The following is a 17,500-nucleotide window of genomic DNA, read 5'->3' as shown; positions in this document are numbered from 1 at the left end:
TTTTACATAATGCAAAACAAACAACTAATTAATATAATAATTAATAATTTAATTATCTGACAATGTTGCATTTGTATTCCTTTGATGAGAATTGCAGGAAAATTGACTTACACTCAGTTTTTGACTTGATAGGATAAAAACATATGTTAATTGCTATCTTAATTGCTATTTTAAACAGCAAAAGAAATATTTTTAAGCTGACGACTGATATTTAGTAAGAATTTAAAATCCTGGATATTATGGGGAATGAGAGCGATATAATTCTGACATTTAAGGAAGTGTTTTGGGTAGTGGAATCTGCTATCATTCAATCTTATCTTGATTAAGCAGAGTAAATCTTAATAAGGTTTTTAAAATTTAAAATAATATTAAGCCTTTGAACAAAAAAACCCCCAAAAAAACCAACAAATACTGCAACACATGACATAGTCCCGCCCCCTCCCCAAGAGCATACATAACTTGATGCAGTGAAACACGTTAAACTTACCTTTAACACTGTGCGATCAGAGAACCAACCAGGCTATTTGATGAACATTATATTAGCAAAAATAGTAACTGGTTAGTTTATCAAACAAATTATGTAAACCATAATATCCATTATAATGGGTGCATTAATTAATGATATGTATGTGTTTTGATTGTTAAAGGGTTAGTAGGGGATAAAAATAGATGACGTACAATATAAACCCTGTGAATTTACTGATTATAAAACCCAAGTTTATTTTAAATGGTGTTCCACAAACGAAGAAACAATTGTAAGAAGAGAAAGATATCAAAAAAGATTGTTTTTAATTTATAAGAATATAATGCCTGTGTCCAATCTGCGATGCATGGCGTTGGTGACTGAGTGGCATGGTGTCTCGTCTTGTAAAAAAATGTCAAGCAATGTTGAGAATTGCGAGTGACTGGATGGGTAAATATGATCTCTAGCTGTATCTCCAGTATTGTGTTCTTGGGGAATGAATTTCACAATCATTACCCAATTTGACTCAAATGTGAATGAGTATACTTAGCCTTTAGTGGTGAGGAACATTGTAAGAGTGCTGGTATAAGAAACGGTGACTTATAGATGTATTGTCCTGAATGAAATCAAAACTAGTTTCCACATGGCCTGCTAGGTGAAAATATAAATCACTATGAAGTGCATTGAGTAACGTGACTGTTTTATATAAATGTTGTTTATATTGTTTTGATTTAATGAAATTGGTTTTCTTGCCATTAATGAAATTTTACCTTGAAATCATTCATTGATTTTCTCAAAGAAAGATTATACATTTTCATCATGAATTATTGGAATCTGAGATGATTTGCAATTATATATATATTTTTCCATTGCTGAACAGACAAATGAAGAGTTCATTAAGAGTGGCAGATGAAAAAATGCGTTTCATACGAAGCAAATGTATGTAGCTCTGTTGACTAATTTAGATATCATTATGTTCTAAGTTCAAAGCACTAAAATTTAGGTAGCGTTAGCTGTATCTTGATTTGTTTCTGTCATAAAATTTGAAAATTCATTATGGTCGAAGATTGCGAATAAAATTTTCTTAAAATTCAGAGCATTTTGTACATGAAATGGCGAAATACGATAGCATTATAATCATCAAATATTACACTGTAAATGAATCAAGTGTGTCTTATTACATGCCAATTTGGTAAATTGCCATATATATATATATATATATATATATATATATATGTATATATATATATATATAATATATATATATAATATATATATATATATATATATATATATATATATATATATATATATATATATATACATATTAAGGTAGAGGTTTTAAAAAATAGTGCTCTTTCATATATCTTACTTAACATCTATGTCCTATGTGATCCAGCAACATCATAAGAGTATTGTTTTATAGCAAACCTTTTTAATCACATAATGTGGATATTTTTTTATATATTCATGCCATAATTTCAAACTGGCGAAGGTAAGCGGCAAATGTGCAATGGATTTCTAACCAACAGCACTCTAATAAACACCAATTTTAGATTGGAAACAATCATAAAGCATACTTATTAGCCTTTAGCCCCTTCATTACCGACAATAGGAAAATTGTCACATTGGTTACGATACAACCAGAACCTTTTAAAGTCAAATTTCCTCTGTTCTTCAAAAAGTTTGAAGATATGTGTTTGTTATAGCCATTTAAAGTTAACACTGTATTGTAGGAGTTTGTTCTCTGACAAAATCACAAATAACATCGCTCATTTGTTTTGAGCAAAACATTTCTACTATTTTTCTTGGATGGGTATGCCTTTTCACTGAAAGTCATGAAAATGTTGGTATGGAGAGAGTTAATTTTATAAATTTGATAATAAGCAAAAAGGCATACTAAACAACTTTTAGTTGTAAAAAATTCTAATTGAGGTATGAGAAAAATATATAATGTATCCACATTTCTGCAATAATGATCTGGAATAGAAAACAACGGCAAAACATGTCTGCCAGACTTTGAAGAGTAATCCATTGTAAGCAATAAAAGTTAAATATAAATAAAAGAATAATGCCCTCTTTTTTGTTAGTAGAATACAATAGATCTTTTGTTCATGATTTGTTAATAAAAAGGTTAATTGGTACAACTGTGAATGATTCATAAACTCAAAAGCCTTTACATATGAAGTTTTATATGGTGCATTAAGAGAACTAAGAAAGTATCAAACACTCACCTTCTGAGCACAAGTTATTAAGTTTTGGTCAGCTAAAACCTCAGTGAGACGAAGATTATTTTTGACGGCTTTAGATGCCGTTGATCTTGCATGCATGGGTAATTCTTGCTGATATGCATAATCGGTATAATCTACATCCATACCGGGTGGCACCTTCTTCACTCTGTCAGAAATTCAATAAACAAATATTCATTGAGTCGCTGACATACAATTATACCTTCTTAAACATTTCTCTGGGGATTAATATTATTATATTATTTGAACACATTTAGACATACAACTCAGTATTTAAAGTATTTAAATGAAAAACCAAATTTTACGTACATGGGTGGGGTGGGGGAGAGGAGGGAAGATGACTCTCAAAACCCTTATATTTAAGCAAGATTCACCCACAATAATTGTATTGGAGTTGCTGGTATTTTCAATTCGTTATTTTTCAGATTGCTATGTGTAGATTGGTTTCCAATTGCTTTCCTGGACTGAATAGTCACAAGGTAATTAGGATTATTCAAGATGGTGGGTATCAACCGTCCCACGTGAGTCAAGGAGTGGGATGAGGGTTGATGGTACTTATCCTATTATTTTTCCCACTTCTATACAGCTTTATCTTGGAATGATAATTTTTAGTTTACAGACCCTAGTTGAATTCATTTGCTGAAAGGGAGGCTGTCCGATGCATGAGTCTGTGAGAGATCATATTACCTTTTACTAAAAAAATAAATCATCCCTTATGTATTTTTGTTTAAGTAAGTCTTTGACGTATCATTGTAAACGCTTGAATGTCTGTCTTTTGACAAGGATCATGTGCTTTTGTCTAGGTGCGACAATTTGAATAGAATAGACAGGAAAAATCGATCCAAAGTTCCCCTTCTGTTTTCTGTTTGAATTAGTTTCCTTGTCTTTCTTTTTTTCTGGGCCTTGATTTTCTTCTAAATTCTATGTACCTAATTCTATGCCTAAGTCAAAATAAGTATAAATAGTAATAACTCATAAAATCCTTTGACTAAAATATTTGTGAGTTTCGGCCTTGACAAACAGGCAGACAAACCAATTAATAATTAGGCTGTTAAAAAACAAACCTTCTTTAGAATTACTGTAGAAAATAGGTCAACTTAAATGCTGCCCTATTACAAAAAGTAATGAACAAATATGAATGTAAAAGCTTCATAAAAAAAACAAAATACTAAACATGGACCCTTTCAATCTCGAAACCTGGCTTCAGCAAATATTTAACAAAAATCAAAACAACCCCCCCCCCCCCCCAAAAAAAAAAAAGCAACAACAAAAAACAAAACAAAAACAAAACAAAACAAAAAACTCAAACGAAACCCAGATTAAATGGTAATACTTCATATTCAATCCATATAGATGTCTAGTCGGGTTACTGAGACACGATGGTGTCTGAAACTGGAATTTTAGGCACTTGTGTTGCTTATTAACCGAGCACTATATTTTCTATTTTTTCTCTTTCTGCCATCATTTTTCTTGACTGGAAGTGCTGAGAACTTTTCTTCAGTCTATCTGGATTTAACTTAAAGTACATTTTATTTTCTTTGGACAACATGGGTGACTGCTCTTGACATCAGATATCATGTTTGATGAGTTATCTACATTCCTTCCTAGGCGACAAGATCTAATGGTACCGTTGCAAAAGGCCGGGTAAAATGGACATTTTATCTGGGATTTTTTTTTGGGTGAAGAAGTGTCTTGAGTCCAATGTTTACTATTTTGTTCATATTTGAAGTTGCTATATGTTATTGTAACTTTCTACAGTCCACAGCTTCTGGCACATTTGTATTTACTTCCAATGAGAGAAAGATTTATTTGAATCATTTCTCAAGAACAATACGGTTCAAATTAGAGAATTTAATTATGTACAAATGTAACAAGTGTAAATAAACTGAATGACACACAGACACCAACACATACACATAATAAACAAAAAACCCCCAACAAAACAACACTAACCTTCTGTTTGTAAGAGTTTCATACATGCTCTCGATAAGTTGAGTTGCCGCTCCATCTCTACAATGAATGGTTCCATCAATATCATTTGGGTTGAGATCCAAATGTTTCCTTAACATAAACTGGATTTGAAAAGTAATATATATATATAATTATATATATATATATATATATATATATATATATATATATATATATATATATATATATATATATATATATATACACACACATATATCAACAATACACAGACTTTCATATCAAAACCTTGTCTGAGTGAAGAAATAAAAACAGATAGAAATTTTAGATTCAGCTTTGTACAATTAGAGACCAAAACAATAGATCTTTAAAAAATAATAAAAACATTTGCTTTGCATGTTTAAATTTAAAGTCCAAAATGAAGAATTTTAAGTTCAAATGAGCTAATTAGCGATACCGTATTGAAAAAGTAAAAGTGAGATAAAGGCAATAATTAGTATATTTGTTATTAGCTTTTAAAGTCAATACAAATAAGAACAATTTCAAAGTGGACGAAGATTGAGTAAAATGGGAATGAGGAATTAAAATTACATTTTTAAGTAAATACCAGTTCCTCTGCTTTAGTTCCAAAGAGTCTCTGTTGTAAAAAGAATGCATTTGAATTTCTTGTGGGAAGTACCAAGAAAAGATTTCAGCTATGAGGTATCCGTTTGAGAGGTCCCTGTAAATAAAATAAATAAGTAAACAAATAAACAAACAAGTGGATATATAAATATAACTTCACAAATAACCCAAAGCTGCTAACCACAAAAGGAAAGGAAATGTGAGGCTAAAACTAAATCACATTTATTTGTATTGACGAATTTGCCCCAATTAGATATGGACTTGATCGTTAGCTGAGATATTACTCAAATGTAAATTGTAAAATATATTGATCCATTCAATCAAAATTGGAAATCATGTGACTTTTTAGCAAATTAAATTTTCTCTACTCTACAATTTGACCAAAGTCAAAGGTTAAAATATTGGAGGGTGCACCACTCTTTATGTACATAAAAGTCAGCCAAAGAAGTTCGGGCCGAAATTCGTTTGAGTGAGTTTATTTAAGTGTAGATAGTGTAAGTTGGCTTGGACTACTTGGGGTTTTATCACTATCATTGTTGTCCTCCTCCTATCACGGATCATCACCACACTATCACTATCACTATTGAGTTTTGAGAGTGAGAGTAGTTTTGCGGATATAACCGGTCTTACCATTTGGGGTTCTTTACTTGCCATGTCAAATCAAGGCTTTGTAACCATTTAAGCACTTCCCTTGAGATACCAGACATTTTAAATTATTTTCAAAAATTCAGGAAAGGAGGAGAAAATTTTGATTCAACTTATAATTCGCACCGGAAGTAATCAATCCAGGTTCTCATAACAACGTATAGCACCGGAGTGACTATTTTTACTTCAATTTTAATGTTTTTGACAACAAATTGTCTATTAACTAAATTGAAAAATAAATAGAACCTAAACTTTCATTTATTATATATAAAAGAATGGCTCAATTCTTTAATACAATAATGCTTTTCTTGGTGTAACTGTATGCTCCGTTACTATTGTTGTTTATACTTTACCATATCCGGCGTTTAAGCAACTTTCACTTTCTTAAATGAAGGTGAAGTTGAAGAGAAATTAATATTCACAAATGAAAGACACGCAGACTCCCCCATATTTTCTGAAGCTCTCTTTCGTTAAACAAATTTAACCCATCTCATCAAAACAAGATTGAGAGGCCCTCCGTAAGCTCCTCGTACAAAGGGATTCGACCCTCTATACTATTTTAAGTTTTCACTTTAACTTTAACTTTTTTACTTACTTTAACTTACTACTAGGTCTACTACTACTTTAACTAACTTTTTAACTTAACTAAAATTACAGCGGAGAACTAAAACAATGGTCATGTTAGGAAATGTTAAACTTTCATTAATCTGTCAAGGTTTGTTCTAGAGCTTTAAAAATGCTACTACTATATATTGACAAATCGAATAAATAAACGCCTGATAATGATAAAAGATCCGGTGAAAATACTAATTGAAAGAGATGCTAGACCGAGGAACTTGCGGAATTTCTCCCACAATATTGTGTTGGTTGTCATGATCAAAATCATAAATACTACTAATAAAACAACATCTTAAAATTAAAAGTATAAAGTATAAGTATAAGATAATTTTAGATAAGTCTTCTAAGTAGACAAGATACTTTGTCGTTATTCAGAGACATGTCTGTATATAATAGTCTGCTATTGAAGACAGACATGTCTATGAATAAGAAATGGCCAGGCTTTTTATTATACACAGATACACGGCCGATAATTTTTTTATGCAAAAGACCAAACTAGTCATGAGAAAAGCCAAATAATCTGAAAAATTGTCAGTAGTAATCTGTGTCCCAAATCAGTTAATATCAAGTGATATTTAACACAAAATGAAATAAACAGTGCTCAAATGCCATATCCCGCTTTTTAAAATGGCAAATGGCATCAATGAAATACAAGTTTTTGACATTTTGAACTGAAAACTCCAAACTGGCAATTATGCCTATTTTTTCGTAAAAATGGCCCTATAAGATATAAGATTTTGGTTGAATTTTTCTATTTTATTGGGGAGAATGTATATCCTTTCTTAAATGATAACTAAACTTTCACATTTCTGGTCATTTTAACTTTAATGGCCCTTTTTTGTCATCAGAGGTAGCCTGACCTAATACCATTTTTGTAAAGAGTATAACTCAATCTTGTCTTAAAAGTACTTCTCTATTAACCATTCTATATTATTTATCTTGTTTCAGGTGCAGAAAAAGATATCATTTTTAGGATGGTGGAGTGAAAGTGGCATACTTTAAAGTCATGATAACAACTTGCTTTAAAAATAGATTAGAAATGCTTGTCTTTCAACCAAGCAAATATTATTTGTTTGGATCGAGGCTTCAACATACATTACAAAAATGTAAATGCCGTGCTTCTCTATGCCATTGGACTGGTTCATCTTATTCACCTCATCCTTCTTCTCACAAGCAAAGCAGTCGTAATCTTCATTTAGCCAATTCATATTTTAGTTGTAAAACAATAAAAAGATCAAATCTACAAGTTCATAACGTGCTAGGCGATGTTCATGACCCAGATGCTATCAGGAGACTGTTTAATGGATTGATTCGTCAAGATCGTGCTTCATTAGCACGATCCATAACATTAGTGGAATCTACACATCCTCAGAAAAAGAAACAAGCACAGTTGTTGCTCACCATGGTTTTGGAATACTTTCGAAACTCAAATGATCATCATCTCAAGTCAAGCAGGACATTTCGAATAGGTGAGTTTGAATGCGATTCAGGTCAAAGGTCACTGGGTATTTTACGATTGAGGCAGGCTCAGTGAGAACTGATTTGTCCAAAACACGAACACACATACACATACATTCACTCACACATGCACACACACACACACACACACACACACACACACACACACACACACACACACACACGATATCTAAAGAAACCAAAGCAATACAAAACAAGTCATTAATCAAAAGCATTCGCAATATCCAGTTACCTCCTTATAATGCTTTTAGCAATAAACCTGTAAATGTCAATTTTTAAAATTTATTTATCCTTTTCTTTTACTGTAATTTTTTTTCAAGATGTTACTGTTCCATTGTTCTATTAAATCAACCCTGTTAAAGACAACAACCATCCAACCATATTTTCAAGAGATAGGTTAATGTTAAAAGTTTCAATGCCAAATTCTCACTAATAATTGTTGGCGGTAAATGAGTCTCTTGTTTTCACAAAAGAAAGAAAGTAAAAGACAACAGTTACTATATATATTTTGATTGTCATTGTTATTATAAATTTATTTTATGAAAATTGTAGAATAAATTACACAAATACACTATGTGTTTGATTGATACCACCACCCCACCCCCTTGTTAATGCATTATAAAAAAACATCACAATGGAAATTTATTTCAGGACTTTCTGGCCCTCCTGGTGCTGGAAAAAGTACATTTATCGAAGTGTTTGGAAAATATCTGACTCAAAGTGGCCGTAGAGTAGCTGTGCTAGCTGTAGATCCTTCATCATCTACCACTGGGGGTGAGATATTGATTTTCCAATCATAGAATCTTTTTAAACACGTAGAAAAATAAAATCATCTTAAAGACAGTTGCTTTATCCTTCTTTTGTCCCTTTTTCCAAAGAAAAAAAATAGAGGGAAAGGCCAGCATGTCCCAATTATTTTTCTTGAATTTGAAGAAAATAAGCAGTAGTTTGTACTGTTACTGGAAAACACAGGAAATGCCTGCTATCATTGTCAAAATCGTCCTAATTAGCCGAGTTCCCTGATTTCAGGAATGACGGATATTTCAGATTTCTCTAAAACTTTGAAATGCTTAATTAAGTCATTCATCATGCCAAATGTAATATTAATAGAAGAACCGTTCTGAATGGGCAGTGAAAGCTTTGTTTTTTTGTTTGTTTGTATTTTGGCAATTCTTCCACAGTATGTACCTTATCTAGCCTTCCAATCAAACTTTCCTGCATGCGCTGAGGCAGACTGTTAATATTTGTCCCTTTGTCTTATACTGACCGAGGCTTATCTCATACTAATTTGGCTTGTGCCCAAACTGATCGGTATCTTAGTTAACAAGAATATAGTGTAGTTATATAACAACCATTGTTGCAAAGGCAAAAGATGTAATTAAAGGATGAGTGTCAGTTGATAACTTTGAAAGATTAACAAAGTTTTTTAATTGACATTTTGCATTCCCTTACATGCAGATCACAAGATCAAAATGCACAGAAAGCTATATTTCTTTGAAATGTTAAATAGTCTTATAACCTGTCTTTTATTTATTAAATCAGAGGTTTCTGTATTGATGTAATTAATGTATTGTTTTAAAGTTAAGACTAAGTACCATTTTAGACTCAATATATTACACATATTATAATGTTTTTCAAAACATTCAATCGATAATTAGCCCATGAAAACTGTAGCATTGTGATGACATCATCGGTGTAATTATTTTTTTTTAGGTTTAGGGAAATAGATTGCATCTTTATCCTTTTTGTCCGCTATCCTATACACTTTAAAGAACGTTGAACAGATTAAAATACAAGGTTGTGTGAAAATACACTCTTTCATGAATACCAACGTAGAAAACAACTTGCAACTATTATTTGCCAACATAAGAGTTATAGTCATTGACAATATTTTGATTGAATATTTTGTTTTTCATACCATACATGCTTCATTCAGGATCACTACTAGGAGACAAGACACGAATGATAGAACTGTCCAGAGACATGTCAGCCTATATTAGACCCTCTCCTTCTACTGGCACCTTAGGGGGTGTCACTCGTACTACTAACGAAGCCATCCTCTTGTGTGAAGGTGCTGGGTATGATGTTATTCTCGTGGAAACAGTCGGTAGGTAATTCATGTGTTATCTGCAAATTTAAAGATGGGTCGTTTGACCAAAACTGTCAGGATCTCTGACACTAGTGAAATGTGACAGTTTGATGAACTATTTGGACATATGGACAGCCAGTTTACATCTAGTTTTTTACTTCTTTAGCTCAATATCCAGGTCTACCAACTTTGAAGTGTGTGTTATCATTCATTTTATATAGTGACTTTTATTAATATTACACCCTAGAAATTGTGTTGATGCTAAACCAGTGTTGGTCTTAGTAGCTTTAAAGACCTTAGTTCATAATAATGAGAATGTACAGGCAACTTGAACATTTAAAGTGACATATATTTATTAAAGAATAACATCAGTGTTCATGAAAGTCCTTGGTAGATGCCTTATGCTCCCCATGGCTTTATGAGGATAAAGTGAATAAGTATATAAAGTTTATTAAACCCTTTTCAATCATATGTGTTTGATATGAACCTACATATTGTGTAATGTATTCTCTTATATCAGGAGTTGGACAGTCAGAGTTTGCTGTAGCTGACATGATAGACATGTTTTGTCTTCTAATACCACCTGCAGGAGGAGATGAATTACAAGGTAGGGTTTTGCAAATGGTTTGAGTGTCAAGAACGCTACAAGATATTTTACAAGTAATTATTTATTCAGTTGTGAGAAAAACAGTGCCAACCTGTCTTCGGCTAATTCAGATTTTTATCTTCCAGATTTGGATTTTAATTCTAAATTATCCAAGGAGAATTGGTTGAAATTTTCTTATTTAATTCACAAATGAATTAGTTTCCAATTTAAACTACACTTAATTCGTTCTATGTAAATAAAAATAATGGTCTCTATTAAAGGAGTGGTGGTGGTGGGGTGGAGGGTAATCTGGTATTTGTGACCCATGGCCATGAATATGGTATTATGTCAAGATGGTAAGAATTGAATTTTGTAGACAAAAATATGAGGCATGGGGTTCTAAGTTTATTTGTTTTATATAGGAGACAGAATTTTTTTTTTCTTAAAGAATGGAAAACTATTTCTGATCATTTTAACTTCAAATTCTGGGTGGGGATCCTGACCTCCCATAGCGGGCAGGGAGGTACATACTGTGTCTTCTACCTCCTTATATCTGTTTTCCAACATGCTTTCTGTCTTTGTCTTGGAATGAAGTTACTTGGTTTTGTCCTCGCCCTTTCCGGAGTCCTGGCTGGGAGTGAAACGGACAAATGCATAGTTATTGTTTTGGGAGATGATATTTTTTTCCTTGTAAATCATCTCTCTGTTATGCGTTGTATTATGTTTAGTTTGCATATTATATTATATGATTGGTAAACATTTGAGTGTATTCCTCTTAGTTGGGACCTGTGCTTGTGTCTGGATGAGACTTTTAGGTGATCTCAAATTAAGTACATTGGTGGTATGCTCTTGGAATCTACATCTGATCCCTATTTGTTCCCAGTTCCCCTTTGTCTTACTTTCTCTTGGGTGCTTTAATTGTAATTCTAGAACTTTTTACTATCCCATTTTCTTCCTTTTTACTGGCGCTGATATAACCTAAATGTGTTGCAAGCGCCGTAAAACCCTTAAAAACAAAAACAAACAAACATAACTTCAAATTCAGTTTTCGTATACTGATTCACCTCAACATAATACCCGTTGAGGTGGTGTGCATCACATTTTTGATGAAATGAAGAATAAAAAGAAACCAGAAAAAAACAAAAAAAAAGCCCCAAAAACTTGAGCTTTTATATAGTGCAATATCCACTTAACATGCTCAAAGCGCTTTACAAGGGTTCCCTAACCAACAGCAATACTTAACATGTAGGACCTGACATGAAGCTTGTTAGGCTATTTTACAATTTTTCAGACAGAGACAATGCTGCTAACGACCAGGTACTCATTTTACACCTAATTATGGTGAGAGAATGTTAGTAAAGAGCCTTTTCCAAGGGCTTATCTATGCCCCGAGCAAGGCTCGAACCCAGGACCTTCCGAATCGAAAGTAAGTGTCATACCACAAGATCACATTGCCACACTAAAAGATTACAAAAAATCTAGCTAACAAAACATGTAACTTTTTTTTCCAGAAAAATGATAGCAGTTTTCTATTTTGTGGAAGGTCTGTAAATGGTTTGAAATAAAAGTCAAAATAATACAGCATCTAATTTTAGGCTTGATAGGCAGTTCCAAATATGAAGGTCATCCACTACATTGGTTAATTGGAACATTGCTGAAGTGGACCGATTTTTTATGCATAACAATGCTCTTCCAATTAAGCGGTGTGGATTGTATTTTGAGATGATTGGTCATATATTCAATTAAATGATATTTAATTACAGGTATAAAGAAAGGGATTGTGGAGGTTGCAGATATTGTGGTAGTGAACAAGAGTGATGGGGATTTATTGCCTGCAGCCAGGAGAATCAAGGCAGAATACACAAGTGCCCTCAAGTTTATGAGACCCAGGTCTAAAGTGTGGAAACCTAAGGTGAGATTTGAAACTATTTTAATCTATTGATCTTATGTTAGAGTACAGTGGTATGTTTTATTTTGCCCTGTATCTGTACAGTAAAACTCAGTCATTTTGAAATTGAAGAGACAAGGCAATCTATTTTTGTTTATTGTGATTTAAGCATAGTGACAGACTATCAGAATAAAATTGATGTAAGTTGCCTGTTCTATTAATTATTATTATTGTTTATTTGGTCCCTCCTTTATGACATAAAAGATGAACAGATTACGGTTTGAACTGAAAAAAGTACTAGTTTAAAATAAAGGTCTCAAGCAATGCAAGGGGCGTATTTTAAGCGGATTGATCAAGTCGAGAACATCCGAATTACTTTTGGAAAGAAAAAACTGCTGTTTTAACATTATACATAGATTTTTAAATTTATTTATTTTTTGGTTTAGTGGTGGTTTGCTTTCTGAAGGTTGCTCTTTTCGAATTGTTGAGTTTGTTTACAATATCAAAGAGGCAAAAACTGATGCCATTTCAATTTTGTTGATTGATTAATATTTCCTATTGTTGTTGAATCCATTTTTAGTTTAACCAATCATCATTTTTAGTTTAACCAATCTTCATTATAATTTTCCAATCAAAATCAATAATTCTGCCCGTTTGATTTTTATTATTGGCTGTTTTGTGAAGCCAAGTGAAATCTGCACTCTACAACGACTATCAGCTTGCTCTTGTTGAGTAACCACTCATCATATAATAAGGGGGAAAGCATTTGAATTTGAGCCTGACTAATTCCCTTAAAATCTGAAATTTATCTGCAGATGCTTTGAAATATTATGTGCATCCATTTAAAAAGCAAATCAAATTAATAAGATTTCATGATTTATAGTTTTTATGCCTATTTTGTTTTGATGCAACATTCTAAACTTTTAAAAGTGTGTCCTGTGAAATTCGAAAACAAAGCAGCAATACTCATTGACGTCATAATTCAAAGGAAATACTCTGCATTAACCCTCTCTTATTTTAACGTAAAAAACCCCAAACTAGATAGAGATGTTTTCATTATCGAGGGCAGATAGATTTGAAAGTTGAAGAACGTTTTGGACTTAGAGCCCTCAACTTCTTTTCAGTTGATTTACATGCATTTACGAGACAATTTTTACTTTAAAAGAATGATTAAAGTGGCTTTCCTTATATTAATTAAGAGGTGCGATAGTTTATCAACAATCCATGCCCTGAATCATAAATAAGAGACTGCAATTGTAATGACTCTAATTTGTAGACCACGTTTCCATAACTAAAATTTTGTAACATGATTTATCTTCTTATTTCTTTATAGGTTACTCAAATCTCATCTAAAGAAAAGCAAGGTATTCAAGAACTGTGGGAAATTATGGAAAACTTTAAGATAAAAACATTCACAAGTGGCGAATTCCTTCGTAAAAGAGAAAAGCAGCGTAAGCTGTGGTTATGGAGTCACATTCGTGACAACATCATGGGCAAGTTTGAGCGTCACCCACAAGTACAAGATTTAGTGTCTGAACTGGAAGAACTGGTGACAGAAGGCCACATAACACCTGGTCTTGCTTCTGACTTTCTTCTAGATCGATTTATACAAGATCCTGTTGTAGAAAAATGAAATGTCATGAGATTGATAGGATTAAGCATCTGTTCTTGTTTTATCTAAGGTTTCTTTGAATGCAAGGTGCCATCACTATTAGTATTAGTTAATAGAAGATTAAAATTGGGGATTTTCTTATGGTTTGATCCTGAATCTTGTCATGAGCTGGTTGTATTTGGGGTCCAATGCATTTTCTTTTGTTCTTTATTAATTAATTAATTAATTAATTAATTTATTATTGACAATGTACAGTCTTCCTCTGGCCTTTTGTCTTTAAAAAATAATAAATTATGAGAGCATTTGCATGAAAAAATACATAAAGCACAATCAAGTTTTTATTCTTTCTTATGTCAATCATTGAGTTCATTAAAAGGTAGCTTCATCACTATTCCTATGGAATGAATGGAACTTTACAATTAATTTAAATGGACGATGTTTCAACGTCAGGAGATTAAAAATCCCCCGCCCGCTCCCCCTCTCCCTCTCTCTCTCTCTCTCTCTCTCTCTCTCTCTCTCTCTCTCTCTCTCTCTCTCTCTCTCTCTCTCTCGCTCTCACTCTCTCTTTCTCTCGCTCTCTATCTCTTAATGGTAACATAATGCTCTTCTCAAGTTGATAAACCGCAATAAATTCATCGCATCATTGCTTCATCACTATTTCTCATGTAATGACTGGGTCTAAACACAAGCTCATCAAATGAAAAAAAAAAAAATCCTATTATGTTTCTAGCTTCAGATAATCTCCTGTAGTATTTAAACGAACCATGTCTTATACTTTACCTTTAGCCTAAGCTGTGCATGTTGATTCTGTTATGAAAGAATTGTTTATATGTGACCGGTGAAAGGGAAATGAGTATATTTATTTATTAAATTATTAATAAAATTGATTTCATAGGGTTTGAAATGATTTTTATTGTGATCGTCATTATTGTTTTTGTTTTTGTTTAAGTTTTATGTGATATTTTTGTAGAGAATGTTATACAATCAAATTATAAAATATACTTTTATTTGAGAAACTGTGTTCATTTTTCCTAATTGCATCATTATCATTATCGTCATCATCATCTTCATCCTTATCAACATCATCATCATCATCATCATCATCATCATCATCATCATCATCATCATCATCATCATCATCATCATCATCATCATCATCATCACCATCATCATCATCATCATCGTCATCATCTTCATATTTGTTATGTAGAAACCTGACATTTGAGGACCGAACTACGTTTGATTTTAAAAGAAACTAGCAAGAAATTGATGGCGGATTGTTGAATGTATTATACATATATTTATATTTATTTATGTAAATAAATGTAAAGAATGCTTCGACAAGGTGTCCCAGAAGTTGCGCACCAACCAGATTATTATCAAAAGACGAATATCAATTTTCATCATAATCATAACTGATGCCCAAATTTTTCACCCTCAGCATTCACACATGCATCAATTCTCTATAAAACTTGCTTTTACTCTATTTAGGGTTTCTGTGTTGATCCTTTGACATTCAGTTGTTATTGCATCATTCAAATCATAAAGAGTATGTGGATGATTCTGGTTAACAACAAATTTTTAAGATATCCCCAAAGGAAATAGTCTCTCTTTGCCCAATCCTTACTTATCCGTGGTCTGAGCCTGTATGCACGCTGCCTATCATATGCCTCCATGACGATCTATCCTCTGCCCCCCTCATGTACTCGGGAGTTTTCAAGGATGTTGCCCATTAACAGCCTCAAACTGGTCAGCCTTTGATGACCACGAGCTCTTTTTCCTCTATGTAGCCACTAATTGTTAGGTTTTCATGTGCCCTCGTCGCCAAACATGGCCAAGAAAGTCCACTTGCCTTTTTCTGATGGTTTTTTACAATCTGTATGGGTTTCCCTATTCTATACAAAAATTCTTTCTGACCATTTGGTGTTTAGCACTCTCCTTAATAACCACATTTCGAAAGCTTCTAGGAAGTTTTGACACTCCTTGTCCAGTTTCACACGCATAGAGGAGGGACAAGAGAACATAAGTATCACCTTAAGTTTCGTGTTCAATTTAATATTGGTGGCAGGGAGGACTGGTCTTAGATTGTGGAAGGTGTTTTTAGTGATTGCAATTCTTTGTTTTATTTCTACAAAATCTCTAGCATCCATTGTGATGGTTGCACTGAGAAATCTAAATTTTAAAACTTAATTGATGGAAACCCCCTTTGCTGGTGAGGTGAAAAGATAGAACTTGATTTAGTTTGCTAATCCAATCCATTTTCTGCTAAAAGTCTGGTTCAAGTAGAAATTCACACAAATAGTAAGTGTGGTGGAGCTCCAGTTTGCTGAAAAATAAAGTCTTGTCGTTGATTTATGGGAACATCTTCAAGGTAGCCAAATAAGAGGGTCTGTAGAAACTCTATAAAATTTCTCTGTAAACATTATTGGTAATGAAAAAGTAAAGGCCAACTATTTCGTCCTGATATATCCCAGTCCAGACCATGACCCTTGGAGTATTCTGATGATGTCCCTCCTCATTCCAGTTAGAATTTACTCCGACCGATAGTGCATATGGTGTCAGTTTAGTTGCTCATTTGAATGAAAATTGCCTCATCACTGAATAATATTGAAAAATTCATGTGGTTACACTCCAATTCCTAGCACTCTAATCAACTATTGGTGTCAAAGGATAAAGAATGAAACAGAGTAAAAAATTAACCTCTTGTCTTTGTTAGTATAGTATTAATCCTCTTCGGGCCTTGAGGCACATAGGGCATCCACCAGACATCTCCAGTTTTTGCGATCGGCTGCTTTTGCGGTGGTTGTGTTCCAGGACAGGTCTGCTTCCTTTAATTCTTTCTCCATGGTCCTTCGCTAGGTTTCTTTGGGTCTTCCCCGCTTTCTCTTCCCATCTGCTGTCCAGTACAAGGCTGTCTTGGGAAGTGACCCTTTTTCCATTCTGGCCACATGACCCAGCCAACGCCATCTTTTTCTTTTTATTTGGCTTTCAATGTTCGTGTCTTTGTTACCTTACATTATAATTTGTAATTCCTAGTTGTGTCTATGTTTTCTTACTCTAGATTGATGCCATTTTGTTTTGCCCAGGCTCTGCTAAGGGGCTTTTGCTGAAAGGAAAACAGTTTAATGTATCTTTATCTGAGATATGAGATAATTTTATAAAGCAATTTTGTATTCTAGTGTTGGATTGGACGGACATATAGGTCGTTTAAAGCTGGTCCTCTAGCCAGACCTGCCAACACTTCACATTCCAAAAGTGGAATCAGGACGCCTAAAAATAGGAATTTGAGACAAAAAATAGGAATTTCACCTCTTCACC

At 33.1% G+C, this 17,500-nt stretch overlaps 2 protein-coding genes across 2 annotated transcripts in view; one reads left to right on the top strand and one right to left on the bottom strand.

Annotated features, from left to right (window-relative positions):
• The window catches only part of LOC144971711 (spermatogenesis-associated protein 4-like), a gene marked incomplete at its 3' end in the record, with an annotated part of 12,423 nt that extends 6,358 nt beyond the window's left edge, over positions 1 to 6,065 (bottom strand). Inside the window, exons 1-5 of the mRNA XM_078912786.1 lie at positions 5,896 to 6,065; positions 5,233 to 5,362; positions 4,666 to 4,784; positions 2,698 to 2,860; positions 488 to 520 (exon numbers count right to left, since the gene is read on the bottom strand). Coding sequence (XP_078768912.1) covers positions 488 to 520; positions 2,698 to 2,860; positions 4,666 to 4,784; positions 5,233 to 5,362; positions 5,896 to 5,972 — 522 coding nt within the window. The remainder of the gene's footprint in view (positions 1 to 487; positions 521 to 2,697; positions 2,861 to 4,665; positions 4,785 to 5,232; positions 5,363 to 5,895) is intronic.
• Positions 6,066 to 6,273: 208 nt separating this feature from the next.
• LOC144970139 (methylmalonic aciduria type A protein, mitochondrial-like) lies at positions 6,274 to 15,198 on the top strand. Its single transcript, XM_078909410.1, has 7 exons — positions 6,274 to 6,428; positions 7,477 to 7,997; positions 8,659 to 8,781; positions 9,944 to 10,114; positions 10,617 to 10,703; positions 12,446 to 12,594; positions 13,904 to 15,198. Exons 2-7 carry the CDS (start codon positions 7,535 to 7,537, stop codon positions 14,201 to 14,203), a joined length of 1,293 nt encoding a protein of 430 aa, XP_078765536.1. The 5' UTR covers positions 6,274 to 6,428; positions 7,477 to 7,534; the 3' UTR covers positions 14,204 to 15,198.
• Positions 15,199 to 17,500: the final 2,302 nt, after the last annotated feature.

The sequence above is a fragment of the Berghia stephanieae genome, chromosome 4 (assembly GCF_034508935.2).
Source record: "Berghia stephanieae isolate SIO BIC M18660-M18661 chromosome 4, UCSD_Bste_1.3, whole genome shotgun sequence".
Classification (NCBI taxonomy): domain Eukaryota; kingdom Metazoa; phylum Mollusca; class Gastropoda; order Nudibranchia; family Aeolidiidae; genus Berghia; species Berghia stephanieae.
Note: the sequence above shows the minus strand (reverse complement) of the source record. Positions and strands in the feature narration are given on the sequence as shown.

Excerpts from the sequence above, each read along its gene's own strand:
- LOC144970139 (XM_078909410.1), top strand. The coding sequence starts at position 7,535 with ATGATAACAACTTGCTTTAAAAATAGATTAGAAATGCTTGTCTTTCAA. Across the intron at positions 8,782-9,943 it reads TTCATCATCTACCACTGGGG|GATCACTACTAGGAGACAAG; the intron begins GTGAGATATTGA and ends TGCTTCATTCAG. Across the intron at positions 10,704-12,445 it reads AGGAGGAGATGAATTACAAG|GTATAAAGAAAGGGATTGTG; the intron begins GTAGGGTTTTGC and ends ATTTAATTACAG.